The sequence below is a fragment of the Emydura macquarii genome, unplaced genomic scaffold (assembly GCF_026122565.2).
Source record: "Emydura macquarii macquarii isolate MOO-44397 ecotype Brisbane River unplaced genomic scaffold, CSIRO-AGI_Emac_v2 contig_2193, whole genome shotgun sequence".
NCBI lineage: Eukaryota > Metazoa > Chordata > Testudines > Chelidae > Emydura > Emydura macquarii.
The window spans coordinates 17,671-45,174 of NW_027132330.1; the positions used below are offsets into that span (position 1 = coordinate 17,671).

A 27,504-nucleotide genomic window follows, 5' to 3' on the forward strand; every position below is an offset into this window, starting at 1 on the left:
TGCAGGCTCCTGGCCTGAGATCACTCCCTGCCCTGCAGCAGGAGAACCCCATGAACCTCCCTGAAAGCAGCAGCAGCTGGTTTGGGGAACAAGCAACATCACCTGCACTTTTCACTGGCAGCCAGTTCTTTGAAGGCGGAGGGTGGGTGACTCACAGCTCAGCCTGCCAGCCCCGGGAGAGAAAGGAAGGGGCGGTGCCGCTCGCTTCACCCAGGGAGGATGGAGCTGAAACTACAGAACCCTGATTCTACGCTCTGGGCCGCAGGCAGCCTGCACCAGCCCTGCCGCATGGGGCAGTCCCACTCCTCTTCCTCTCCCGGGGGCCTGAAAGCCCAGGCCCCGCTGGGGAGGAGCCCCTCTATAAGGCAGAGCTCAGGTGACCAGCACAGCACAGAACTCTTTCGACACAGAGTTTTAAAAGGGTCTCACCTGACACCCCCCGCCCCCCACCCAGCTGCCCAGGGAGCAGCAGGAGGGAGGCTCTACTTCAGGAATCTCTTCCAGCCAGGCACTGCCTCCTGGGAGCACAACAGGCCCCTCCCCCTGGCAGGAGTGGGGGAATCTCTCACCAGCTGCTGGAGTCACCCCCATGAACAGCAGCAGCCTGGCCAGGCCGCCTGTCACTCCCTTGGGACCTGCAACAGAGCAAGGGCCCTGCTAGCTGAGGCCCTGAGTTCAAGCCAGGAGGGGGCTGGGCCGCACCGGCACCAGGCCAGAGGAGCCTCAGGTGCAGACTCCGAACAGGTGGAGAGAAGCTACAAAACAACAGGGGCCTGAAGCTACCGAATGCGATGCCTGCAGGCTGCAGGGAGCCTGGGGGAGTTCCGGGTGCAGAGCCCAGGGGTACATCGAGCTGCTGGTCTCAGGACTGGACAGCTTCAGGACCTACACAATGTGTTTCAATCGTGGCCTGGAGGGAGATTAGCTCCCCACCCCCCCGGTGCTGCCCCCCAGAGACGTCAGAGGGCGCCCTCTCCCCCCTCGTCACTCCCATCACCTCAAGGCCTCAGCCTTGGGCCATAAGAGAGAATTAAATTTATTGTAGCTGAAAAGAGACCCGCTTCCCCCAGTTTCATACAACAGCCCCGTGAAGGAGTCAAGAGGCGAGCGCAGGGGCCAGGGCTGATGCTGAGTCCAGTCCCCCATGGGGTGCAGGCAGGGCAGAGCGGTTCCGCTCTCCAACCCTGTCTCTGGCTAGTAGGAGACAGTCTGATGCACAGACCACAGGCACTTACTGCCCCGCAGTCACACCATGGGCAGCTAGGCACTGCTTTCCCAGGCTGGCACACGCCACGAAGACCCCAGCGCATCTGGCGAGCGTGCTGGTTCGGAGACTTTGGGATCCCATGCAGAATGGCCATGCTGAGGTCACGCTCCCCTCGACCCGAGCCCCACACACACCACAGCCAGGAGGGTGGGGAGGCTGCCTCAGTGGCTCCCATCAGCCCGCGGCGTCCCGTATTTCTCTGTGTATCTCCTAGGGGGGCAGGAAAAGTCCATTAGTCATGCATGGCAGCAGAGGGGATCAGATAGAGGGGCCTACTAGTCACTTCAGGATCGGGACGCCAGGACTCCTGGGTTCCAGTCAGATACTACCGAAGTGGAGGACCTGGGTTCAGACACAGGCAGAAAATGACACCACCAGACTCGGCCTGGGGGAAATAAGCCAGTCCCAGCCTGCATAGTGGAGGGAGGGGCAGTGGCTCCCTGGCTGAGGTGACCCCTCCTAGTCCACACCCCTACACCCGGCTCTAGGCCCACTGTAGTCAGAGGGTTGAAGGCCCCATTGGCTCAGCTGCTCTGTACAGCACAAGCCCTGCCCCGCCCCGCCCGGCGTTCTACTAAAGCACACCGACTGGTTACTTCGCCTGCAGCACCGTGGCTCTTCTGAGAGAGGTGGCATGACCCTCCTGCGGATGCATCGCAGCCCACGGCTGGGATGGATGGCGGGTCACCAGGAACCACTTCCTGTGGGGTAAGTAACTGCTCTCTGCTCTCCAAGGCGTGTGTCAGTGTGGATCCCGCTGTAGGTGGCTGGCAAGCTGTGTCCGCTGGGCTGACGGGGTGAGCCACGCCTGCTCTCTAGCGTTTAGCATCTGGCCAGCTGGCCTAGCACGCTAAAGGAAAGGCTGAGTTACTCCTTGCAGATCTCCGAGTGGAACATTCCTGAGGCAGGCAGAGACTGCTGCCTGAGCCCTGGCGCAGTGTGCCTTGCCCGCTGGAGGGAGAGTCTCCCCTGGGGGTGTGCATGGTGTGATTCTCTTGGAGAGGCCCTGGGCATGCCCACAAAAAGGCAGGGAGGCAGGCTGAAAGGCCTGGGCTGCTGGGTAACAGCTCAGCTCTGGCGCTGCCCAAGGCATGCAGCTTCTGTCCACATGGCACAGGGGGTGGCTCAGGAAGATGACTGGGTGGCAGCGGCCAGGTTAGGTGGAATCCTCCGGCCACCTTAGGGTGGAACCTGGGCCATCGTTTCAGCACCACCACGAACCTAGGGAAGGCGTACGGTGGCCTGGCTGTAAGGGCTTGGCACTTGCTGACCCTCCAACTTGAGACGATGGCACCTGTGAGACTCCCCTGGCCGTAAGGTGGCAGACGGGGCACTCCAGCAGTGGTTCAAGGGAGGCTCCATAGGAGTTTTAGGACAACACTGAGATCTACTATATTGATCTCAAAGACCAAAAGAGTTCAAGGTGTTCAACTCGCTCACTGTCCAACATTCAAACAGTGACGAAGGTTCAGGGATTTGCTACAGACCCGGTTTACTCAGGTCCTTGACAAACACCCAAAGGCACTCTGTCTAAAGCTGGAAGTTTATTGATCAAACACAAGAACAAGAGATGAAAACAAGCCCCGATGCTGAAAGTGGCACCGAGTGATTATCCAGAACAAAACTGTTCAAGTCTCTTTCCTTCTGGAGGCAAAATATCAGTCTCTCATTTCCACCAAGCAGCTTTCTTTGATGAAGAGGAGACGGTTAATTATACTAAGTCCTGATGTGTGAAGGGTATTCACGTCTCCTGTTTTAACAGACACAGGAGAGAGGCTAGAAAAGGGGGGGGAAATACAACTTTGGTTGATGTTCTGGAACACAGGACAGCTGATTGGTTATGAATGGGCACTTGGGCTGGCAGACTGGCCACTTCATCTGTCGCTTGGTCCCTGGTTCACTTTCCGATCAGGGCACCATCTGGCTGGGTGCTTGCTCCTTATACAGGGCAGCGCTGTCGCATCTCTCTGTGATGATGCAGTGCAGCTGATTTCAGGATTTGATGAAAAGCAGAGAGAGAGAGAGAAGATCAAGAGGATAAAAAGTAACACAAAAGGGAACGGAGACAGAGCAGGATCTTCTGTGCCTCTGTGGTGCTGGCAATCAGGGCTCGCGACCAACAGGCTGAAAACTGGATGCCATGATGGTGATTCTCGGTACTCACAGGTGCAAAACACAATTCCTTATGGGAGAAAAATTATTTGGTCTGGTCTGCTCCTTCTGTCCGAGGGCCAGGGAAAATGCGAGGAGCCAAGATATGCTGGGACGAGACGAAAACTGCTGAGGTTTGTCAACGTCTCTTTTTAAGAACCTCAAAAAAGGAGAAAGAGAAAGGCCTAGTTCAGTCCTTCATTATTCTGTCCACCGAACAGGCCTAGTATTTGCCACACCAACTTTGACTTGTTAATTTCCAGATCCACATTCTTTTGTTTATTAATCCAATCTCAACACTGTCCTTGAACCGTATCAGCAAGACTTTTTTGTCTGGACTAATTCAGTCTGTCTGGTTTTCTTGCACCTGCTTATAACATTGTCTATTGAAAATAATTTGACCTACGGGTTCCATGGTTAATTCCTAAGCAAAATATTATGGGTTATTGTGACATCTTAGGAACTTTCACATGTTTTACAATTGAGCTTACAATCTGGGTAAATGTTTAGGCCCAATAATCACAACAGGTCCCACAGGGAAGTCAGTTCTCTGACTGGAGGGCAAGTCTGAAGGAAGCCACTGGAGGAATTCTGATGCCATAGGGTGGGAGAAGACCGAGTATGACTGTACCAAGGTGTGACACGCAGATATTGAGGCAAGGTGAGAGTTAAATGTTAACTCTGTGTGTTTCAGGAGCACGATTATACTACAACATCTTCAGTACCAGGGCTTCTGCTAGGTCAACGTGACACTGAGTTGCCCTCTTAGAAAAACTCTTCCATTTCAAGGAATAAGCTTTCCTGGTGGAAGATTTCTTGTTCTGCATAAAAACCTCTTGACAGAAACTGCACCTTGCGACTTCAGTAGTTCTCGGCCAGCCAGCATCCAAGCCAACACTTAGATTCTGAGCTATTACACTCAGACAAGTCGGCAGGTGTATTGGAAAGGAGGAGGGCATCCCAGACATCTCTGTAACAGTTCAGAGCCAAAACTCTCTTGGCAGGGAGGGACTATCAGGATGATCATAGCTTTGTCCAGTCTGATCTCGCAGAGTGTCCCAGAGGTCAGCGGAATTGACATGAAAGAAGAGGAGCTTTCGAGCACATCAGGAGACAGGCATCCAACAGGGAACCTGGGCTCACGCCTCCCCAGGAGCAGAAGTTCAGACCCTTGGTGTCCTCTGTGACCAAGAAGTTTCTGGTGGGAATCCCCTGCTAAATGTTGGGCGCAGGATGGACTTTGGCAGTGACCACTCGTGGATGGCTCCCCGGCCTACTCAGACACTCTGCCAGATCATTGCTGATCCCTGGAAGAGGGACAGCCAGTGGGTCACCCAATATTGACGGTACTATTTCCAGAGCTTCCTGGGTTCCAGGCAGAGAGGGGACAATCAAGGGCCCCCTTGTTAGTTTATTTAGTGCTTCCCACAGATGCTGTCTGTCAGCACTTGCACGGTAGAGCTCCGCAGAATAGACAGCAATGCAATATAAGCCCTGAGCTCGAGGACAGTCATGTGTAGGTTCAGGTGGGTCAGGCAGGGGGCCACAGCCAGTCCCTGACAGAATCACAGAGTTGGAAAGGACCTCAGGAGAGCATCTAGTCCAACCCCTGGCTCACAGCAGGACTAACCTCAGCTAAACCATCCCAGCCAGGGCTTTGTCAAGCCGCAGCTTAAAAACCTCTAAGGATGGAGATTCCACCACCTCCCTAGGTAACCCATTCCAGTGCTTCACCACCCTCCTAGTGAAAAACTTTTTCCTAACCTGTAGTCCAACCTAGACCTCTCCCACTGCAACTTGAGACCATTGCTGCTTGTTCTGTCATCTGCCACCACTGAGAACAGCCTAGCCCCATCCTCCCTGGAACTCTCTTTCAGGTAGTTAAAGGCTGCTATCAAATCCCCCCTCATTCTTCTCTTCTGCAGACTGAACAAGCCTAGTTCCCTCAGCCTCTCCTCATAAGTCTTGTGCTCCAACCCCCTCATCATTTTTGTTGCCCTCCGCTGGACTCTCTCCAACTTCTCCACATCCTTTTTGTAGTGGGGGGCCCAAAACTGGACACAATACTCCAAATGCAGCCTCACCAATGCCGAATAGAGGGGAATAATCACTTCCTGCGATCTGCTGGCAATGCTGCTACTAATGCAGCCCAATATGCTATTAGCCTTCTTGGCAACCAGGGCTCACTGCTGACTCATATCCAGCTTCTTATCCACTGTAACTCCCAGGTCCTTTTCTGCAGAACTGCTGCCTAGCTCGTCGGTCCCCAGACTGTAGCTGTGCATGGGATTCTTCTGTTCTAGGTGCAGGACTCTGCACTTTTCTTTGTTGAATCTCATCAGATTTCTTTTAGCCCAATCCTCCAATTTGTTTAGGTCCTTCTGTATCCTATCCCTACCTTCCAGGGTATCTACCACTCCCCCTAGCTTAGTGTCAACTGCAAACTTGCTGAGGGTGCAATCTACCCTATCCTCCAGATCATTAATGAAGACGCTGAACAAAATCGGCCCCAGGACCGACCCCTGGGGCACTCCGCTTGTGATCGGCTGCCAGCTAGACATGGAGCCATTGATCACTACTCGTTGAGCCCTATGCTCTAGCCAGTTCTCCATCCATTTTATAGTCCATTCATCCAACCCATACTTCTTTAACTTGCTGATAAGAATACTGCGAGAGATGTATCAAAAGCTTTGCTAAAGTCAAGGTATATCACGTCCACCGCTTTTCCCACATCCACAGAGCCCGTCACCTCTTCATAGAAAGCAATCAGGTTGGTCAGGCATGACTTTCCCTTGGTGAATCCGTGTTGACTGTTCCTGATCACCTTCCTCTCTTCCAAGTGCCTTAAAATGGATTCCTTGAGTTTTCCAGGGATTGAGGTGAGGCTGACCGGTCTGTAGTTCCCTGGATCCTCTTTCCTCCCTTTCTTGAAGATGGGCACTATAATTGCTTTTTTCCAGTCATCAGGGACCTCCCCCAATTGCCACAAGCTTTCAAAGATAATAGCCAATGGCTCTGAAATCACCTCAGCCAACTCCCTCAGCACCCTTGGGTGCATTGTATCTGGCCCCATGGACTTGTGTATGTCCAATCTTTCTAAATAGTCTTGGACCTGTTCCTTCAACACTGCGGGATGTTCACCTCCTTCCCATTCTGTGCCGCCCAGTGCAGTAGTCTGGGAGCTGACCTTGTCTGTGAAGACAGAGGCAAAAAAAGTCATTGAGTACCTCAGCTTTCTCCACATCCTCTGTCACTAGGTTGCCTCCCCCATTCTGTAAGGGGCTCACACTTTCCCTAATCTTCCTCTTGTTGGTAACATACCTGTAGAAACCCTTCTTGTTCCCCTTCACGTCCCTTGTTAGCTGCAACTCCAATTGTGCTTTGGCCTTCCTGATTTCATCCTTGCATGTTCGAGCAGCATTTTTATAATCCTCCCTGGTCATCTGACCAAGCCTCCACTTCTTGTAAGCTTCTTTTTTGTGTTTAAGTTCGCCAAAGACTTCTTTGTTAAGCCAAGCTGGACGCCTACCATATTTGCTATTCTTTCTGCACATTGGGATGGTTTGTTCCTGTGCCCTCAATAAGTTTTCTTTAAAATACAGCCAACTCTCTTGGATTCCTTTCCCCCTCACATTAGCCTCCCAGGGGATCCTGCCCATCAGCTCCCTGAGGGAGTCAAAGTCTGCTTTTCTGAAGTCCATGGTCTGTATCCTGCTGTTCTCCTTTCTTCCTTTGGTCAGGATCTTGAACTCGACCATTTCATGGTCACTGCTGCCTAGGTTGCCACGATAAGTTGCCATGATAAGTTGTTAGGGAAGGGACTGAGGATGCCACCCCTTGTCTCACAGTCCTGAAATGTAGAGGCCAGGCAGGCTCTGCCAGTACTCCAGGGGACTGTGACCCATTTGTTCATGATATCTGGATGGGGAATACCTGGACCTCAGCACAGTTGTGATGGCCGTAGGTGAAGTCTGGCAATGTGCATGTAGACATATGGCCTGAAAGTCTCAGATACATATGCACTATAGGTCTTGCCCATAGATCATTCACCTCTGACTGAAGAACATGGAATCCCTTGTCCAGCAGGTAAGCCATTGCTGATTCGGGGTCAGCCGGGGCTCTGTGAACTCTATTGTCTGAGACAGTGTCAGAGACTATGTCTTTAATTCACAAGGAGTCCTTGTTAAGAGAACAGAGAAAGAATGTAATATAAGGCTCTTCCAGTCTCCTGCTGGGGCCTGCCCTGACCAGCTAGTTGTCCAGGTATGGGTAGAAATGGTTCCCTGGGTTCTTAAATGTGCTGCCTCTACTGCAAGGCATTTGATGAGCACTCAGCACCAGAAAGTCCAAAGGGCAGAACCCTGCACTGATAATGGTCGGGCCCATCGTGAATCCGAGGTACTTCCTGTGGGCTGGATACCCAGCGTGCAAACCAAGAGCTATGAACCAGTCCTGAGCCTGGAAAGAGGAGATTATGGAGGCACGGTTACCGTCCTGAACCTGAGACGGTGTATGTGTTTGGTCAGTGTTCTCAGGGCTAGGACTACACCTCCTTTCTTCTTCGGAATGAGGAAATACCAGGTGTAGAAGCATCTTCCCCTGAACTCTGGGGAGACCGTCTCTATGGCTTCTAGACAAAACAATGAGGCTGCTTCTGCTTGTAGCAGTCTTAAAGAAAAGGGATGGGGTACCCTGGGCAAAGACCAGGAACATCAATTTGTCTGATGTCAGGGCAGACAACGCCTGGTGGAATGGGGCTAGGTGGCTTCTGAAGGTGGTGTTCTCTAGACTGTCGACTGTCTTGTCGATCGGCTGACGTGTGAAGGATTGGGTGCATTGCTGAGGGAAAGGAAGGCTGATGCCCCATGTAGTATCTTGGGAGCTTCTTGGCATGATATTCTGACTGTGTGGGGTGGTGGGACAGTGTGCGTTGCTGAGGCTAGGGATGGTATGGAGAGGTGCAAATCCCCAGAGAGTGCAAGGTGGCTTCGAGTCCCTCGGTGAGTGCAGAGGGCTGCCCATCAGCTTGCTGCACAGCCCAGAGCCCTCACAGCCTGCCCCTCTCTCAAGATGCCTGCAGCCACAGTTCACTCACTGTCCATGATCACTGTGGTGGCCATCAACCAGGCCGCAGCACTAGAGGCATCCATTGCCACCTGCGAGGCTGTTCTAGCCAATAGCCGCTGTTATACCCTTGAGCTCCTCTCTGTTGTCTCGGGTGTCACCCTGTCACGTGTCAGGAAGTCGTATTTGGCCAGCAGGGCCTGACAGTCGGCCATGAGCAGCTGCAAGGAAGTTGAAGCATCTGGGGTGCTTGTGCTTTATCTCAGCCTCAGCTTCTCTTGCATGGCTGGTGTGACTAAGGAGGCTGGGCTGGGGGGAGTGTGCAAGAACTCAGATCTTGTGGAAGGTACCTGGGACTGCATCTCAATTCGCTTCACCATTAGCTTTCCTGGGGCTGGCGCCTGCCACAGCACTTTAGCTGGGTCCAGCAGTCCCTCATTAGTGGGGAGGGACCAGAAGCCAACAGGCTGTCAAACCGCTTGGGAGATTGCTCCAGTGTAGCAGATGCCTTGATCACCAGGGTCTCAGCAACACTTACAAGGATCTGCTGGAACAATTTAAAGTCATCCAGTGCCGACACCGGTGCTGAAGATACTGGTGATAACAAGGAGAAATCTTCAGTGCTGAGACGGGGTATTGGTGTTGCCCTGCTCCTGGCACTGGCTCTTCTCAGTATTCAGGTGTCGATGGCCTACTGGAGAGAGAGATCTCTTCCTTCTCCTTACTGGTGGAGACTGGCTTCTCACTGCTGGGCCCCAGGAGCCCCTTAGGACAAAAGAACATGCCACAGGAGCGTGGCTGACTCTCTGGGCGCCTGGGGTGCTTCTCCAGAGCCAGGCTCAGTGCCAGCAGGCATTGTCCCCTGTCCCGGATGTCGCATGGGGCTTGGTGGACGCCTCTCTGCACTTTGCAGCCTGTCCTTGTGGGAAGACACAGAGCTCCTTTTTCAGTTTCTGCCCCGTGCTCAGAGCGGTCCTTCTTGGGCCCTGATTTTGACACCAGAGGTGCTGGTGCCAGCTTCGAAACTGATGCCGAGGTTGGCTTCAATGCCAGTGTCTTGATAGATCTTTCCTCAGTGCTGTCTTCTTGGTGCTTGTCTGAAGCATTGCCTGCGTCTGCTCAACACGGTAATGATGCTGGATTGTCCCCAAACAGGATTCTGGAACTTGTTTCCGTGTTCTGACAAGACCTGCATGGACTGTTCCAGAAGGTGGAGTTTCAGCCTCGCATCTCACATGGTCTGGCAGAGGAGGACAAGCACAGCAAGCACCTTCATGCAATATGCAATTCCCCAGGTACGAGGGGCACCCATTGCGCCCATCCTTCAAGGGAATTAGCCCAGTGCAGGATGGACAGGGCTGGAACCCACAGGGGTTGCGCCCACTATAAGCAGCCTGCAATGGGAAGGTCTGATCAGTGGAATTCTGTCCAGATGGGTTGGATCAATTCACAGCTGTCGAATAGTTGATGAGAAGTGACTGAGGACCTTGGAAATTTGGTATTTAGCCTGAGCTGAGAACTACTGGATCAGACACTTACCAGGTTTCGTTTCCCTGCCATGGGCAACAAGAAGGAACCGAGGTCACAGCTGCCCACCTTTTATGCATCGTACGGGAGCCCAAGGCAGCAGAGGGTTCATGCCACTCCCAGCAGACACTGCTATTCCGAAAAACCTCCGCTCTTGTGAGCATGAGGTGCACGATCACGCACAGCGGGGTGCACGCTGACACATATGTGAAGATCTAGTGCTGGGCTAAAGTGTATCTTCCAAAAAGGCATACTAAGATATTCACAGAAGTCTGGCTCCCAGGTCAGTCCTCTCAAGAAACCCTGGGCTCTTTGGCCTGCCTATGTGGAATCCCCAAACTTATATACCCTGAACTTCTCTGAGAGCCTGGCTTTGTAGCCCCAGTACTCCATGAATGACTGATCCCAAGGGAGAGAATGCAGAAGTAAGGTCAGCCCATGTCACACTGCACTTTAGCTCCCCAAGGCACAAGGCCCCAAGCAAAACAACGTGGTCATTATCCCTGGGTGCTCTGAAAGCTACAGGACACATGCCACCAAAAGACATGCAGAAGCCCCATTGTAACAATGAGTCAAATTCTCCACAGGAAAAGCACCTCCCCTCAGCTCCATCTGCATTTGCTTTCTCTCATCCTTGAGAGATGGAGAATCTACCACTTCCCCCATGAGTTTGTTCCAATGGTTAATCACCCTCAATGTGCTTACTTCTAATTGGACTATGTCTGCCTTTAACTTCCAGTGTGGGTCTTGTTCTACCTCTCTGCTAGATTAAACCGCCCAACAGCACCCAGTATTTTCTCTCAGTGAACATGCTTACACACTGATCAAGTCACCTCTCAATCTCCTTTTTGCTAAGCTAAACAGAATGAGCTCCTTAAGTCTCTAGCTGCAAGGCATTTTCTCTAGCCTTCCAATAATTTTTGGGGCTCCTTTCTGTATCCTCTCCAGTTGTTCAACACCCTTTTCAAAAATGCTGTCCCAGAGTTAGACGCTGTGTTCCAGCCCTGGCTGTGCTAATACCACATACACAGGAGAATCACTTCTCTACTCCTACGTCTACTCATGACTCCCCAGTTACACTCATTAGCCCACTTTGCCACACACTAGGTGCTAATTTTCTAATGAGAATGCTGTGCAGTACTAAGTCAAATGGCTTACAAAGTCCAGGTCTATTACAGGCTCGCAGTTACCTTTATCAACCAATCTTGTCATCCCAAAGAATTAAATGAGCTTTGACAAGCCCCATTTGCCATAAACTACATGGACTGGCATTAATTATATTTAATTTACTAACTGAGTAAAGAAGCAGTGAGTGGACTGCCCTGGGCCCCAGGGTGGTGACAAACTGGTGAGAGCTGCCCCAGAACCACTGAGAGGGTCATATGTTTCAAAGATTAATGGAGCCAAATCCACCCACGTCTCCCTCCCTGCTTTGTGCCACAGCTCGGTGCCCCTATCCCACCACCCTGTGCTGGGAGGCAGGGTTCAGCAGGGCACCAGTACCCTTGCATGGAGCAGGGCAGAGTATCGCTCAGGTACAGACCTGGGAACACTGACCACCCTTGCTGTGGTCACGGCAGACAGGCAGGGATCCTGAGACACAGCAGGGATAGGCACTCACCTCCTGGCGTAGGCATACAGCATGTGTTTCCGCTCCTGCAGGGACAAATGCCTCTCCACGGGGGACTTCGCAAAGAGCTTCACAGATGGCTGGGGGCAAGAGAGCATTGAGGGAGTAGGCAAGCTGCCAATGAGCCCAGCGTGTGCCCACCCCCGCATCCCAACCTCGGCACCTACTCCTCTCACTGTGAATTTCAGCACTGGCTGCTGCAGAAGACTCCAGTCCCATTAGCGGCCAGCCCATGGTGCCCTGCTCCCCACACTGCCAGGCCATGAGTTAGGTCTAGCAAGGGAGAGGGAGCCTACCGCCATTCCCTGCCCTGACTTCTTGTCTCTTTCCTCAGCAGTCCCAGCTCTCTCTTGAGCCCCAGCTACCAGCGCTTAGGGCAGGGCGCCGCTGCAGCCCTGAGAACACCTGTAGGCCAGGGGGCTCCAGGCTCCTCACATCCCCCTCTCAACGTCCCACCAGCAGGCACCTTGGAGGTGGATGAAGCTGCAGGGCACTGAGTGCTGGAGGCAGCTGGAGTCTGGGACGTAGACGGCTCAAGCAGGACGGTCTCTGGCTCCTTGTCCTCAGGGACGAAGGGCACCCTGCCCTCCAGCAGGTTGGCGATGGTAGTGTCCACACAGTTGGTCTGAGCTGTGGGGACACAGGTACTCAGTAAGGGGAGTTGCTGCTGAAGCTAAGAGACCTGTGCAGGGCTTCTCCATGTCCCAGTGAGCCCCACAGCACAGCAATCACAAGGCCTCCACTTCCGGGTGTTATGGAGCAGGATATGAGGGGCAGCAGCCCACCTCTCTGCCCCGCAGGGTGTGCTCTAAAGTCCCAGGTACGTGCTTACCCAGGTCTCTCCTGATGGTTCCCAGAGACACATGTGGGAGCACTTCCTTGACCCGCTGGGCCATCTCTGTGATCCGCACATCCTCAGGAGCAAGAGGCCTGACACCAGCCAGGCTGGGAGATGCTCTGGGCCTGGCTTCCAAGGACGGGCTTGAGGCTACAAGAGTAAGAAGAGAGGGCATGAATGGGCAGCCCAGGAGAGAGTGCATGGCTCAATGAGGGGATCCCCACCTGATCAGATCTGCCCTTATCCCACTCTGAGCAGGCAGGCTGGGGTGATGTCCTTTCCCGGGAGCGCCTCTTGCCTCCCCAGGGAGGGGCATGTCCTTTTCCCTCCCCCAGGTGTGAAGGTTTGACTTAGCACCAGCAGCAGCCACCAAAGCAGCAGGAAGGGCAGACACACACCTGGGGCAAAGAGGTGAGGTGGGGTGTGTCTCAGCCTCTTCATATGCTCGGCTTTATCCGCTGCGGTGAGTCGTGTGGAAATCACACCCAGCTCCATGGCCAAGAGCTGCAGGAAACACACAGGAAAGTCAGAATCACATGCCCAGAGCAACAAGATCCAGGGACTTGCTCACAAACCCGCCCGCCCACACACACCCTGCATGCACGCACACACCTGGGAGTTGCAGGGAAGGGATTTCTCAGGGATCCATGCTGATGTTCCAGAGACATCAAGCAGAGAGATGTGGTTGGTGCTGTGAGATTCAGCCTTACCCAGAAGGGCTAACGTGGAGCCAGGAGTTCCTGGGGGCAGGGGCTGTGAGGCACCCAGCACAGAATGAGGTGCAGTGACTATACTAGCCACCTGTTGGTTACCAGCCTCCGGCTAAGGGACACTGAGGAAGGTGGAGCCCTTAGGCAGTGTTTGAATGGGGGGGATAGCTGGTGAGCCAGGAGTACATAGGAACATCAGACTGGAAGGGATGGTTACGGTCTTCTAGTCCAGCCCCCTGCTATCGCAGACCACCCCATTTCTAAAGCTATTCATAAACTTGTGGAATTTGATCTTATAGTAACAGACTCCAGGAGCTCAATCTATTCAGCTTAACAAAGAGAAGTTTAAGAGCTGTGGTGGATTCTCCATCACTGAATTTTTAAATCAAGACTGGATGTTTTTCTAAAAGATCTGCTCTTGACATTATTTCGGGGCAGGTCTCTGGCCTATGCTATGCAGGAGGTCAGACCAGATGATCACAATGGTCCCTTCTGGCCTTGGAAGCTATGAAAACAAGTTAGGCTTCTTGCCCTCACGACTGTCCCAGAACCTCCCTCTTCTGATGGTTAGAAACCTTCTAATTTCCGGCCTCAGTTTCATGGCCAGTTTATCCCCATTTGTTCTTGTGCCAACATTGCCCTTTAGCTTCCATAGGTCGTCTTCCTCTCTGGCATTTTCTCCCGATGTATTATAGAGAGCAGTTATATTCCCCTCAGCCTTCGTTTTGCTCTATTAACAAGCCATGGCTCTCCATTCCCCTGATCATCCTACTACCCCCCTCTCTACCTGCTCCAGTTTTAATTCATCTTCCTTGAATACTAGGTGACAAGAATTTCATCCCATTTCTATTGCTCCAGTCCTCAAGATCATCCAATTGTTGTATGATATTCTGATCCTTGTGTGTACTGACTGTCTCCCAACTTTGCGTTGTCAGCAAATGTTATTAGCACACTTCCGCCTTTTGTGCCACGCTCACTAATGAAAATATTAAATAAGCTTGGTCTCAAGATTGATACTTGATGAACACCACTAGTAATGTCCTTCCAGCTCAACAGTTCTCCTATCAGTACAACCCATTGTCTCCCCTTAGTCACCTCCTTACCCACCTTAAAATTCCTGTACTATTCCCCATTTTCTCTATCTTAAATGATAATTTCTCACGTGGTACCATGTCAAATGCTTCATGGAAGTCCACAGAGACAAGGGAAATGCAGTAGATATAATTTAATAAATCAGTTCCCTTTCTTTGATAAGGAAGGTATCAGGTTAGTCTGGCATGATCTACCTTTGGTAATCCACATTGCATTACACTTCTCATCTCTTGTTGTAAGCAAGACACAAGAAATAATTCTTCCGCTCTACTCTGTGCTGATAAGGCCACAACTGGAGTATTATGTCCAGTTCTGGGTGCCACATTTCAGGAAAGATGTGGCCAAACTGGAGGAAGTCCAGAGAAGAGCAACAAAAACGATGAAAGGTCTACAAAACATAACCTACGACGGAAGTTTGAAGAATGGGGTTTGTTTAGTCTGGAGAAGAGAAGACTAAGGGGGAACATGACAACAGTTTTCAAGTACGTAAAAAGTTGTTACAAGGAGAAGGGGGGAAAAAATGTTCTTTTTGATCTTCGAGGATATGACAAGAAGCAATAGGCAGCTTAGATTGCTCATTAGGAAAAACTTCCTGTCGGGGTAGTTAAGCACTGGAATAAATTGCCTAGGCCTGGTCTACACTGACCTGGTGATTTGGCCGCAGTCGACGGGAGTTACGCAAGCTACACAGAGTGACTTGTGTAACTCCTGTCGACTGCTGTGCTTCCCTTCTGCGCGCCATCTTCACCGCACTGCGCCGATGGGAACCATGTTCCCGTCGATGCAGCGCTACGCCACTTGAGGGGGTGGTTTTACAGCATCGACTTCTGGATTGATCGAGCGGGTCTTTATTGACCGCTCAGTCGATCCAGAAAGGTCGATCTGATGGCCGTCAGTTTAGACATACCCAGAGAGGTTGTGGAATCTCCATCATTGGAGATTTTTAAGAGCAGGTTGGACAGACACCTGTCAGGGATGGTCTAGATAACGCCTGGTCCTGCCTTGAGTCCTGCCTCTCAAGGTCCCTTCCAGTCCTACGATTCTATGATACATCCCCGTTTCTGTTCACCTCCATGTCTTTAATGACTCTTTCCGTCACAATTTGTTCTGAAGCCTTGCATGTTAGTGAGGTCAGACTAGCAGGGCTAGAGTTGCCTGGACCACTTTCCCCCCTTTTCTCAAATACTGGCACTTCGTTGGCTGTTCTCTAGCACAGTGGTTCTCAACCTGCGGCCCAATCAGCACACAGCTGTGGCCCATGTGACATCCTCAGGGCCACACAGATACTGTTGGATGTGGCCCACATAACAGATTGTGGGCTGCATAAATAGGCTGAAAACCCCTGGCCTAGGCAGACAACACCCCCGCCGCCCCCCCGTTGAAATAACTAGAAACCCTTGCTATTATCCTAGCAGTGGTACATGCCAACTCTCTCAGTGCCCTGGGATGGAGATGGTGTGGTCCCCCCCAGCATCAGAACACTAAGCGCTGAGTTTTGCTTTCCCCAAGGCTGTGGTACAGTCCATTTCTATATCCTCATTCCCATTAGCCAGCCTCCCCTTGGCCGCTGAAGTTCGCTTCCACTCGAGCTGCAGGGGGGCAAATAAATACCAAGCCATGAAGGACATGGAAGATTGGTGGGTAATAAATATCGGACAAGAGATACCACCTCCAGCCAGATACACACCCTGGCACCTCCTGGAGATGCCCTCTGACCCCGACAGACACTGTTCACACTCACTGAACCAGTCCCAACCCTCCTCTAGCCCCAGCCCTCCCTCCCCCAGGCCCCTTCTACCTCCTGAACTCGGAGCGCAAACTCCTCATTCGGCTCATCAGCTTGTCTGAAGACAGGCGGCATCCATCTGACGGGAGACAACAGCACCGGGCTGACTGTTCCTGGAGTGGCTGGGAGTCTGAGCGTGAGGGCCCTTCCTTAATTCCACAGTGAAACTGAACTCCCCTCCCACAGCGAGAGGGCCAAGGCCCAGGGGTCATAGCAAGAATAGCAGTGAGGCAGAGGAGGGAGGTGGATTGGGGGAGGGGGGATGGGGGAGGAGGAATTGGGCCTATTCGAGTTAGTCTCTTCATGAACTGTCAGGAAAAGGGGTATAAGTGGCCTGCTAAAGGGGTTCCCAGGCAGACCCTAATTGGGCAGAGCTGCTGTCCCAGCGAGGACAGAAAGAACACAGAGGCCCCAGGGTCAGACACAAGGTGTAGGCAGGAAAACTACAACATGAGACCCAGCCTGAGGGAAAAGAACACAACCCGTCCCCAAGCTCCATGCTGGGAGGGACTCAACTCAACTGGGAGGCCGGCTGCAAGGGAAGGAGAGCTGCTCCATAGATACAGATCTCCTGGTCTTTGGCTTATTCTCCTTAGCCTGCAGTGCCACAATAAGGGAGGAGGGAACAAAGAGCCCAGCACGTGGCCCTGTTCAAGGGACTGGCCCCCCAAAGATGCTGGGTTCTGGCAAGCAGCCGAGGAGATTTTGCTCAATGCTGCCCCACGCTGAGTTCCGTATTCTAATGCGGACATACAGATCCGTTCTGCCAGCCGAGGGTGGAAGGAGACTGGCTAAGCCCTGGGATTCACAGGGAGAGAGGCCCAAATAGGGGAAGAAGGGCAGGAGCCGGAAAGGGGGAACTCAGGGAAGTCTCAGAAGAAGCCTCGCAGCAGGCAGAGGGATCAACTTCAGGGAATGGCTGAGCCAGCTGCAGGGACCCACCAAAGAGCAGAGGAGGGAGGAGCGGACTAGGGAAAAACAGCAGAGAAAACTAGAGAAAAGGCCCTGTAGAGGCCCAAGGCACCCCCTCCTGGTGCTGGATCCCGCCCCCTCTCCCCGACAGAGAGCAAACCCCTCTCAAGAACCAATAGCCGAGAAAGCAGGGACTTGGCACCCAGTTGGACAGCCTAGGACCACGGCCCAGGGCCAGCAAGCACTGCGACATGCTGGCAGTGGGGCCAGGTAAGCACCAAAAGACATGGGACACAGCAGGGCTCTCAGCACTACTGAGAGAGGTAAACACAGCAGGGCCCTTCCCCACCTCCCACCTGAAAGGAGAGCGAGAGATAGTACCTTACTTGATAAACTGTGAAGGGAACAAAGAAGGTCCAGAACAGCTCTGTGATCCAGGAGGAGTCAGCCACACTCTGGGGAAGAAAGCACAGTGAGACTTCGGCCCCAGACAGAGCCACAGCCAGCCAGTGAGACAGGAACCATGGCACTTACAGCCAGGACCACAAGTGAGGGACAGAGGGAGCAACACGCCCAGCGGTGCAGGCGAGGGGGAAGAACAGACAGGACAGCGAAGACAACCTGAGGCAAACCCATGCATGCTTCAGGGTTCAGGAGAGAACTGGGTCAGTTCATGGAGGATGGGCCATCAGTGGCTATTAGCCAGACGGGCAGGGATTGCTGTTTGCCAGAAGCTAGGAATGTGCAGAGGGATGGATCATTTGATGATTGCCTGTTCTGTTCATTCCCTCTGCAGCACCTGGCATTGGCCACTGTGGTCAGACAGGATACTGGGCTAGATGGACCATTGGTCTGACCCAGTGTGGCCGTTCATATGTTCGCCGGGCAGGACCCGAGAGGAACAGAGAAGGTTGGGGATGTGGCTAGTGACAGGGAGACATGCAGTTATGGATTTAATCATAGAATCATGGAGTTGGAAGGGACCTCAGAAGGTCATCTAGTCCAACCCCCTGCTCAAAGCAAGACTAACCTCAGCTAAATAATCCCAGCGAGGGTTTTGTCAAGCTGCAGCTTAAAAACCTCTAAAGATGGAGATTCCACCACCTCTCTAGGTAACCCATTCCAGTGCTTCACCACCCTCCTAGTGAAAACCCTTTTCCTAATGTGAAACCTAGACCTCCCCCACTGCAACTTGAGACCGTTGCTCCTTGTTCTGTCATCTGCCACCACCAAGAACAGCCTAGCTCCATCCTCCCTGGAACCCCCTTTCAGGTAGTTGAAGGCTGCTATCAAATCCCCCCTCATTCTTCTCTTCTGCAGACTGAACAAGCCTAGTTCCCACAGCCTCTCCTCATAAGTCTTGTGCTCCAGCCCCCTCATCATTTTTGCTACCCTCCACTGGACTCTCTCCAACTTTTCCACATCCTTTTTGTAGTGGGGGGCCCAAAACTGGACACAATACTCCAAATGCGGCCTCACCAATGCCAAATAGAGGGGAATAATCACTTCCCACGATCTGCTGGCAATGCTCCTACTAATGCAGCCCAATATGCTATTAAGCCTTCTTGGCAACCAGGGCACACTGCAGACTCATATCCAGCTTTTTATCCACTGTAACCCCCAGGTCCTTTTCTGCAGAACTACTGCCTAGCTCGTCGGTCCCCAGTCTGTAGCTGTGTATGGGATTTTTCCGTCCTAAGTGCAGGACTCTGCACTTGTTCTTGTTGAACCTCATCAGATTTCTTTTGGCCTAATCCTCCAGTTTGTTTAGGTCCTTCTGTATCCTATCCCTACCTTCCAGGGTATCTACCACTCCCCCTAGCTTAGAGTCATCTGCAAACTTGCTGAGGGTGCAATCTACCCCATCCTCCAGATCATTAATGAAGATGTTGAACAAAACCAGCCCCAGGACTGACCCCTGGGGCACTCCGCTTGTGATCGGCTGCCAGCTAGACATGGAGCCATTGATCACTACTCGTTGAGCCCTATGCTCTAGCCAGTTCTCCATCCATTTTATAGTCCATTCATCCAACCCATACTTCCTTAACTTGCTGATAAGAATACTGTGAGAGACCGTATCAAAAGCTTTGCTAAAGTCAAGGTATATCACGTCCACTGCTTTCCCCACATCCACAGAGGCCATCACCTCTTCATAGAAAGCAATCACGTTGGTCAGGCATGACTTTCCCTTGGTGAATCCATGCTGACTGTTCCTGATCACCTTCCTCTCTTCCAAGTGCCTTAAAATGGATTCCTTGAGGACCAGCTCCATGATTTTTCCAGGGACTGAGGTGAGGCTGACCGGTCTGTAGTTCCCTGGATCCTCTTTCCTCCCTTTCTTGAAGATGGGCACTATATTTGCTTTTTTCCAGTCATCAGGGACCTCCCCCAATTGCCACGAGCTTTCAAAGATAACAGCCAATGGCTCTGAAATCACATCAGCCAACTCCCTCAGCACCCTCGGGTGCATTGCATCCGGCCCCATGGACTTGTGTATGTCCAATCTTTCTAAATAGTCTTGGACCTGTTCCTTCAGCACTGCAGGATGTTCACCTCCTTCCCATTCTGTGCCACCCAGTGCAGTAGTCTGGGAGCTGACCTTGTCTGTGAAGACAGAGGCAAAAAAGGCATTGAGTACCTCAGCTTTCTCCACATCCTCTGTCACTAGGTTGCCTCCCCCATTCTGTAAGGGACCCACACTTTCACTTCCTCTTCTTAGTAACATACCTGTAGAAACCTTTCTTCTTCCCCTTCACGTCCCTTGTTAGCTGCAACTCCAATTGTGCTTTGGCCTTCCTGATTTCATCCTGGCATGTTCGAGCAGCATTTTTATAATCCTCCCTGGTCAGCTGACCACGCTTCCACTTCTTGTAAGCTTCTTTTTTGTGTTTAAGTTCACCAAAGACTTCTTTGTTAAGCCAAGCTGGACGCCTACGATATCTGCTATTCTTTCTGCACATCAGGATGGTTTGTTCCTGTGCCCTCAATAAGTTTTCTTTAAAATACAGCCAGCTCTCTTGGATTCCTTTCCCCCTCGTATTAGCCTCCCAGGGGATCCTGCCCATCAGCTCCCTGAGGGAGTCAAGTCTGCTTTTCTGAAGTCCTGGGTCCATATCCTGCTGTTCTCCTTTCTTCCCTTTGTCAGGATCCTGAACTCGACCATCTCATTTCATTGAGAGATTTTAAAGTTTTCTCTATCGAGATGAAACTTTCAAAGATAAAGTGTTTGATTTACGTCCTAATTCCTAAATATAAAGAGTATTAAATTGTCTTGATTGTGAGAATAACAAAGTCTGATTAAAAGATGTCCAATTTATTTTTAATTTTGCTAATGGATAAATGTTGAGTGGCAATTGTTGCTAGGAGTTTTCAATCAGATTTTTTATAAGATTTTTGGTCAAATTTTCCATAAACTGGTACAATCTCATCTCAAGACTTTTCCACTCAGGAAGGCCATGTTGTCTATTGTTTGTTGAATTAATCTGATGATTCAACTAATTTGATGAAGTAATTGCAATCCAGCATTGAAGGTAACTGGTTGATTTGATAGTTGAATTGTTGTTTTATTCGTAATTTACTTTTAGCAGTATTAACAAAAGCTTATCTTTGGTGAGGTTTTCGGGATTTTGCTTAAAAGTTTTAATAACATTTATAAAATTGACACTGAGTCACATTTCTTTCAATCAGCAACATGAGGCCAGACTTTTTGAGGACTGCGTGGATAACGACAGGTCGACCTAAGCAGCGTCTCTCAATTAGCTTCTCGTTCTCAGTCGAATGTTTTGTGGTTAGAACTCCTGGAACTTTCTTCGGTTATCATGACAGTCAGTGACAACCATGGCTGAAAGGGAGTAACCTAGGACGGGGGGCTGGTGTGTGTCCCTTTGGTTTTCTTATTTTCTGCTCTAAATTGTAAGTCGAATGGGTCAGTGAAGCCTCAGACAATGGTGTCTCCAGGCTCTGACAACATACTTTCCAGATGGGATCCCTGCCTGCTTGTCTGAGTCTGCTGCTGAGAGAGGGAACCTTCACTTGTGAGATTGACCCAGCCTCCAGCCTGAACAAATATCCACAGACAAGGGTGTCCCCGCTTGCCCAAGAGGGCGTTAGCTCTGGCTCCATGTGACAGCCCTAAACCACCCCATCCTGAGGTGTGGTGAAAACAAACACATTCAAATCAGTGGGGTAATCAAATATTACAGTAAAGTGCCTTGCCTAGGCAGGTCAGTCGATCACACATGTATCAGTATTGCCACTGGAACTTACGAGATGTGAGAGTAAAGCTGATTTCAGTGAAATCCCCCAGCAGAAAGCAGTGCAGAAAAGGAGAACATCTGCCTTACACGACCATTGAGAAGTTATTTGGAGTGGTGGGAAAGAACCCCAAGGCACAGCACGAGGGCACAGGGCTCCAAGTAACAGCACTATAAAATGTTTACTGATCTTTCCATAACTGTTCTTCTTCAAGATGTGCTGCTCACATCCATTCCAACATAGGTGTATGCGTGTCGCATGCACCGCTGCTTGAAGCTTTTCCGTAGGGGTATCGTCCGAGTCGGCTCTGGTGCCCCCAGGAATGGCGCCTTCATGGTGCAGTACGTAGGCAATTGCCGCCCCCTCAGTTCCTTCTTGCTGGCAACTCCAACAGAGAGGTAGGTGGGTGTGGACATTTGGAATGGACATGAGCAACACATCTCGAAGAACAACAGTTATGGAAAGGTTAGTAACCATTTTTTCTTCTTCCAGTGTTTGCTCATGTCCATTCCGATGCAGGTGATTCCCAAGCCATAAGTTTAGGAGGTGGGACTGGAGCTTCACTGTGATCCTGTGACCCTGCTTTAAGCAGGGGGTTGGACTAGATGACCTCCTGAGGTCCCTTCAAACCCTAATCTTCTATGATTCTAAGGACCGCTTGGCCAAAAGCTGCATCTTTTCTTGCTTGCTGCGTTATCACACAGTGAGAAAAGAAGGTGTGAGCAGATGACCAGGTCGCCGTTCTACAGATACCCAGGATCGGGACTTGCGCCACGAAAGTGGCAGATGACACTTCTGCCATTGCGGAGTGTGCTGTCAACCTTGGAGGTGGCACTTTTGCTAAGTTGTAGCACGTGTGGATGCATGATCCACAAGATCCTGTGTGTCAAAACAGGCTCTCCCCTCATTTTGTCTCTGATAGCGACAATTATGCAATCACTCAGCAGGCCAGGGACAACACTGCTTTCGGCAGAGCTGTACTCCAGTCTGTAGTTCACTGAACTCCAACCCCACCGCCTTGGTTTGGCTGGGGAATCACCTACTTGGAATTGACATGAGCAAGCACTCGAAGAAGAAAAAGCTGTTACCTACCTGTTACTGGTGTTCTTTGAGATGTGTTGCTCATGTCCATTCCAAGAGCCACCCCGCCTGCCCCTCTGTTGGAGCCAACTGGCAAGAAAGAACTGAGGTGGAGAGTCGGCACACCCCAATATAGAGCCCCATGGAGGCACGACTCCAGGGGGCGCCGGGGCCAACGCTGCAGGTACTTCTGAGTGGAAATTTTCTGGCGAACTGTGCAGGCAGCGCGCGCACACCTACTTGGAATGGACATGAGCAAGCACTCAAAGAACAACTGGTCTAGGATAGGCCTGAGATCCCAGCTGGACTTCAGGATCAAAAAGTAGCACGAACAGAAGCCCATGCCTTGCAAAATTGTTGGGACCTCTTCCACCTCTCTTAGGAGTGAGCGTGGTGTCTCTCATGAGAAGAGACCCTGAAGAGGGACAGAGAGGGAGGGAAACAAATTGAAGAGTGTATCCCACTTTTACCATGCGGAGCACCCATTGATCTGATGTAATGTTGGACCAGACATGGTAAAAATGGGATAGACGGTCCCCAAATGTAGGGGTAGGATCCAAGTTCTGGGCTGCTGCACCATCCTTGGGTTCACCTTCAAAAGTTCTGTCTAGGCCCTGATGGTTGCCTCCCGGGTGCACATGTGGAGGGCAAAAAGGAGTTGTGAGGTTGCCTCCTCCTAGACCCTTTGTTCTGCCGTCTACCCCAATCACATCTTTGTTGGTGTTGCGGTGGGTAGAACCAGCCCAAAGGCTGAGATTTAAAGTGTTTCTTTGGCGGGGCTAGGGTATAGGGGCTGAGCAATTTGAGTTGCTCAGGAATCCTTTAGACTATGGAGCTGTGTGTGTGTCTGCTCCGAAAAAAGGGATTGCCCTTCAAAGGGCAGGTCCCATACAGTCTGTTGTACTTCACGAGGCAGGCCGGAGGATTTAGCGATGCACTCCATCTCATGACTACTGCCGTGGCTATGGCGTGAGTCATCGCATCTGTTGCATCCAAGACTGCCTGAAGAGATGCCTCGGATATTGCTCTGCCCTCATCTGTCAAGGCCCTGAACTCCACTCTGGATTCTTTAAATCTGAACATTGCCACCTAGGAGTTGAAGCCATACCAACTTAATAGAGCCTGGTGGTCTGCAATTCTCAGCTGGAGACCTCCTATGGAGTAGATCTTTCTCCCCAACAGATCCAACTTCTTTGCCTTTCGCCTTTGGCAATGGGCGTGGATGTCCTTGCTGTTCCCTCTCGTTGACCGCCACAACAACCAGGGAGCCAGGTGAGTATAAAGATACGTCATACTCCCTTTCGACCCATTCTGCTGTGGGCTGAAGGGAGGCCGGTGTTTGAGATCGTTTCATTAAGGGGTGAGGAAACTCTTGCATGACCCAAGGGTGCCAAGATATCCACCAGCACCAGGGTTGATTCCCCTATTTCCTCCAATTGCATCAGTTGGGATCGCCCTCCAACAGAGCCTTGGAGGGTTTGAGCAGCCCATGGAACCCACATCGGCCACTAAGGTGGCAGCTGCCAATGAGGTGGCAGCCACGATGGCATAGCCTCTTGTGCGCTTAGATCCTAAGTGTGCGCGCCTTAGCGTCTGTTTCCCTTGGTTCCACAGGACTTCACAGGTGACTCCAAGTCTGAAGACCCGCTCCTGAAGGAGCGAGGGGGTGCCATGCCACTTGGTGCCATGGTCTGGTGCCCTGACCTTGAACGACAAACGGCGCAGCACTGGGGAGTTCTGCCTCAATGCAGAGCGGGACTGTGATTCTCTGTGCTGTGATGTAGACCAAGGCACTTTAAGTAGTTCTCGTGCGGATCACTAACCGGTATCTTCTTAGGACAAGTGGCACATTGCTCAAAGCTTTCAGAGTGCAGCATGTCCCAGGCCCTGCGGGTAAGCCCACTTGGCAGGGCAGGAGAATTAACTCCTCTAACTACAACTATCAGCTAACACTTAACCACTATTAACACTTCACTCTATCTACAGGTACTGCTAAGGGAGAGACTTGCTACGCAAGCAGAAAGGAATGTTCCAGCAACTGCCACAGACTGAAAAAAGGAACTAAGGCGGCGGGGCGGCAGATGCCTATACACCGCGCCATGAAGGCACTACTGTAGGGGACACCAGAGCCAACCTGGCTGATACCTCTAGGGGAGAGCTGGCAGCCATCTACGCAACACGCATACACCTACATAGAATTGACATAAGCAAGCATTTGAAGAACAACCACCCAATATCACGCTACCCCAGAGCTGCACGCACTAATTACAGTTTAGGAGCTCTTTGTCCCACACCTTTGGACTCACCACAGCAATTAAGGGCCTCTGAACTTGCAGAGCCACTGGCTGAATCACATCCAGGATTGAGAATGGCCAGGAGCTGAAAAGGAAACATCCCCGCGATTAACGACGGTCACAGAAGTGGGCTAAAGCAGACCTGCCCCTGCCCCCCTCTCCCCACACGACCCCCCTTACCACTACCTGAAACGAAGAAGGCCGACTCGGCCATTAGTGGCTGCCTCCTCCGGGAACAGCAATAGAGGAGGATTCCCCACATGGGATGAATAAACCTTCAGGGAATGCACCAGCTCTGCCCGGCTCCCCACCGCCCCCAGCTCCATGAATCCCCGTGACCAGCAGATGAAACCCGGCGTGCCGTTCAGCGCAGGCTGCAAGAGAAGAGCAAGGCAAATTAGAGACCCCACCAGCCCTCCCTGCCAATACTCCAGCCTGTCGATCAATTTGGGTCCTGGCTGCCCAAGAACACCCTTTACTTCCCCCCGTCCCTTGCCCTGGACATACAGCAGCAGCCAGGTGTCCTCTGAACTGCCCCCAATTGTGAATGGCAGGAGAGAAGCCTCGGTTACAAGATTTGTCGTTCTTCCCTTCCCTCCCCGGCAAAGCCCAAGTCTGTTGCCCTTCATGACTGTGCCAAGTCCTCTCGGGAGACAGCATTTATTGTTTCTATTGTGAGCAGTAATATCTGGCTAGAGACTCATCACACAGCATTGCTCACTGCTTCCTGTGCAGGTGCACACAGTCCTCTGCACCCACAGGAAACAGCCAGCACCTGGGAAAGTCCCAAAACCAACTGTGCTTCCTCCCTGAGCTATTTAAAGAGCCAAGAAAGGATGCAGAGGCTGCAAGTCTGCCTGTGCTAATCTAGGCCCCATTCCTGCAGAAGGGCCAGGTTCTCTGCCCTGCCTTAACTTGAACCAACCAGAACCCAACACCGTAACACACAAGCCTAGAGAGACGCTCAAGGCTTGCTCAATTATTAATTAAGAAAGAAAGACCCAAGAGCTAGCTCCCAATCCCTTAACAGACCACTAAGTGCTTCTCCCAGGGCAGGGGTGGGCAAACTATGGCCCGTGGGCCGCATATGACCCGTCTGAGCTTTTAATCAAGCCCTTTAGTTCAACCTGTGGTTGTGGCATGGTGGCAGCCGCTCCCCCTCCCAGCCCTGCCCCTTCTTCCCACCCCCCTCCCACCACATGGGCCCAGCGGCACCCTGACTGGAGCCACTCCCAGCCCCAAGCAGTGTTGCGTGGCAGCCCCTCCCCTCGCATAGCCCCACCCCTCTGTATGGCCCACCATACAATTTCTATATGCAGATGTGGCCCTCAGGCCAAACAGTTTGCCCACCCCTGTCCTAGGGGAAGTGCTCCGGGGGGGCAGCCCAGACAACAGCATCACTCACCGTATTGCATGAGGTCAGTAAGTTGATGACACTGTGGTCAAAGTGCGTCACGTGGTTGGCAATATAAACCCTGATGTTGGCATCACGGAAATGGGGGTCACTTTGCCGCACAAACAGACCCAGCACTGAGCACATCACACGCACAATAAACCTGCCAACAGAAACAGAGATTCCCAATCCCATCTTGACCAGAACTGGTTTAGGTGACCAGTACATAAAGATGAGAATAGCAATGGCTGTAGAAGCCCTGTGGAATTAGAACTGAGGGGCCTCAGAAGCATGTGTCAAGTGACAGGGTGAGCAGAAGGAAGCTCAGGACTGGGATAGCAGGGGAAGCTGTATGTCAGGACGGAGAATCTGGGGGGAAGCCAGGGCTAGGATAACAGGGGACTGTGGATAAGAAATGGGGGCAACTACAGAGCTGTGCCTGGAGAATCCAGGGCTGGAATGGTGGGGAGGCTGCAAACTGGGATTGAGGGGCGCCAACCAGCTGAACTGTGTGGGGAGAGCTCAGGATTGGCATCGTGAAGGAGTGTCTGCGGGCGCACTTGCCGGCTGGTTGCCATCCTGATATCCGCCCCTGCAGTCTGTCACCTTGACAAGAAAAACCTGTTGTCGGGCTGCACGTATCACAGGGCTCAGGCCCTGGAGTCACCAGCAAAGGAGTCTCCTTACTTGGGGCTGGGGATGAAGGATCTGCCGAGCACAAAAGGCACCAGGGCAGAGCTGACAATTCCAACCCGCAAATCTAACAGCAACCCCAAAGCCTGCAAGCCGCCGTGGGCCTGGGAGAGGCAAGAGCCAGGGGGCTCCCCAGGATTTGCAGACAGGTCGGAGATGGCTGCACCCTGGACCTTGGGGGTCGCAGACTGACAAGAGCCCCACCCCTCCCCCTCACCTCCGGAGCAGGCTGTCTGGCAGGGCACAGCTGACAAGGAAGACATGAACGCCGACGAAGAGGCGCAAGAGAAGCAGACAGAGCCCCACGGGCGCATAGAGCAGCAGGGCCAGCAGCAGGAAGCCATCGCTGGGGAACCTGACAGAGAGAGAAAGAGAGAGAACTCGGGTCAGGGTCTGATACCAGGTACCTGGTGATCGACCGCCCCCCGCCCCGAGACCGAGACAACCCCCCCCCCCCCCGGTCTCCTCCCCCCCCCCCGCCCCGAGACCGAGACACCGCCCCCCGCTCAGGCCTCCTCCCCCTCCGACCAAGCCTCCCCCCCCCCCCCCCCCCCGACCGAGACACCCCCCCACCAGGCCGCTCCCCCCGCCCCGAGACGCCCCTCCCCCCGAGACCGAGACACCCCCCCCCCGCTCAGCCCTCCCCCCGGACTCTCACCGGTGCGCGTCGAAGAGCCGTTCAGGCCCCGAGGCCAGTGGAGGCTCCATCCCCGCCCCGAGCCGCCGCCTCAGCGAGGCCCAGGACCCGCCGCCATCTTACCCACGGCGGCCGCTCTCGGCGCGGGGCAGTCTGGGAATGGGAAAGGGAAGAAG

At 52.4% G+C, this 27,504-nt stretch overlaps 1 protein-coding gene across 1 annotated transcript; it reads right to left on the reverse strand.

Annotated features, from left to right (window-relative positions):
* AUP1 (AUP1 lipid droplet regulating VLDL assembly factor) lies at positions 1-27,484 on the reverse strand. The gene is made up of 12 exons (XM_067558850.1): positions 27,350-27,484; positions 26,909-27,046; positions 26,011-26,161; positions 24,792-24,979; positions 24,618-24,690; positions 17,359-17,432; positions 16,078-16,144; positions 12,876-12,981; positions 12,472-12,627; positions 12,106-12,269; positions 11,631-11,719; positions 1-1,477 (listed from the first exon to the last, which is right to left on the reverse strand). Exons 1-12 carry the CDS (start codon positions 27,397-27,399, stop codon positions 1,429-1,431), a joined length of 1,305 nt encoding a protein of 434 aa, XP_067414951.1. The 5' UTR covers positions 27,400-27,484; the 3' UTR covers positions 1-1,428.
* Between the last annotated feature and the right edge of the window lie 20 nt (positions 27,485-27,504).

What these genes read in the sequence shown, in the direction of transcription:
- AUP1 (XM_067558850.1), bottom strand. Translation starts at nt 27,399, where the DNA reads ATGGAGCCTCCACTGGCCTCGGGGCCTGAACGGCTCTTCGACGCGCAC. An exon ending in TACTGACCTCATGCAATACG is followed by an intron (nt 24,980 to 26,010) that starts GTGAGTGATGCT and finishes CTTCTCTTGCAG; the next exon opens with CCTGCGCTGAACGGCACGCC. An exon ending in CTGTATGCCTACGCCAGGAG is followed by an intron (nt 1,478 to 11,630) that starts GTGAGTGCCTAT and finishes CTGCCCCCCTAG; the next exon opens with GAGATACACAGAGAAATACG.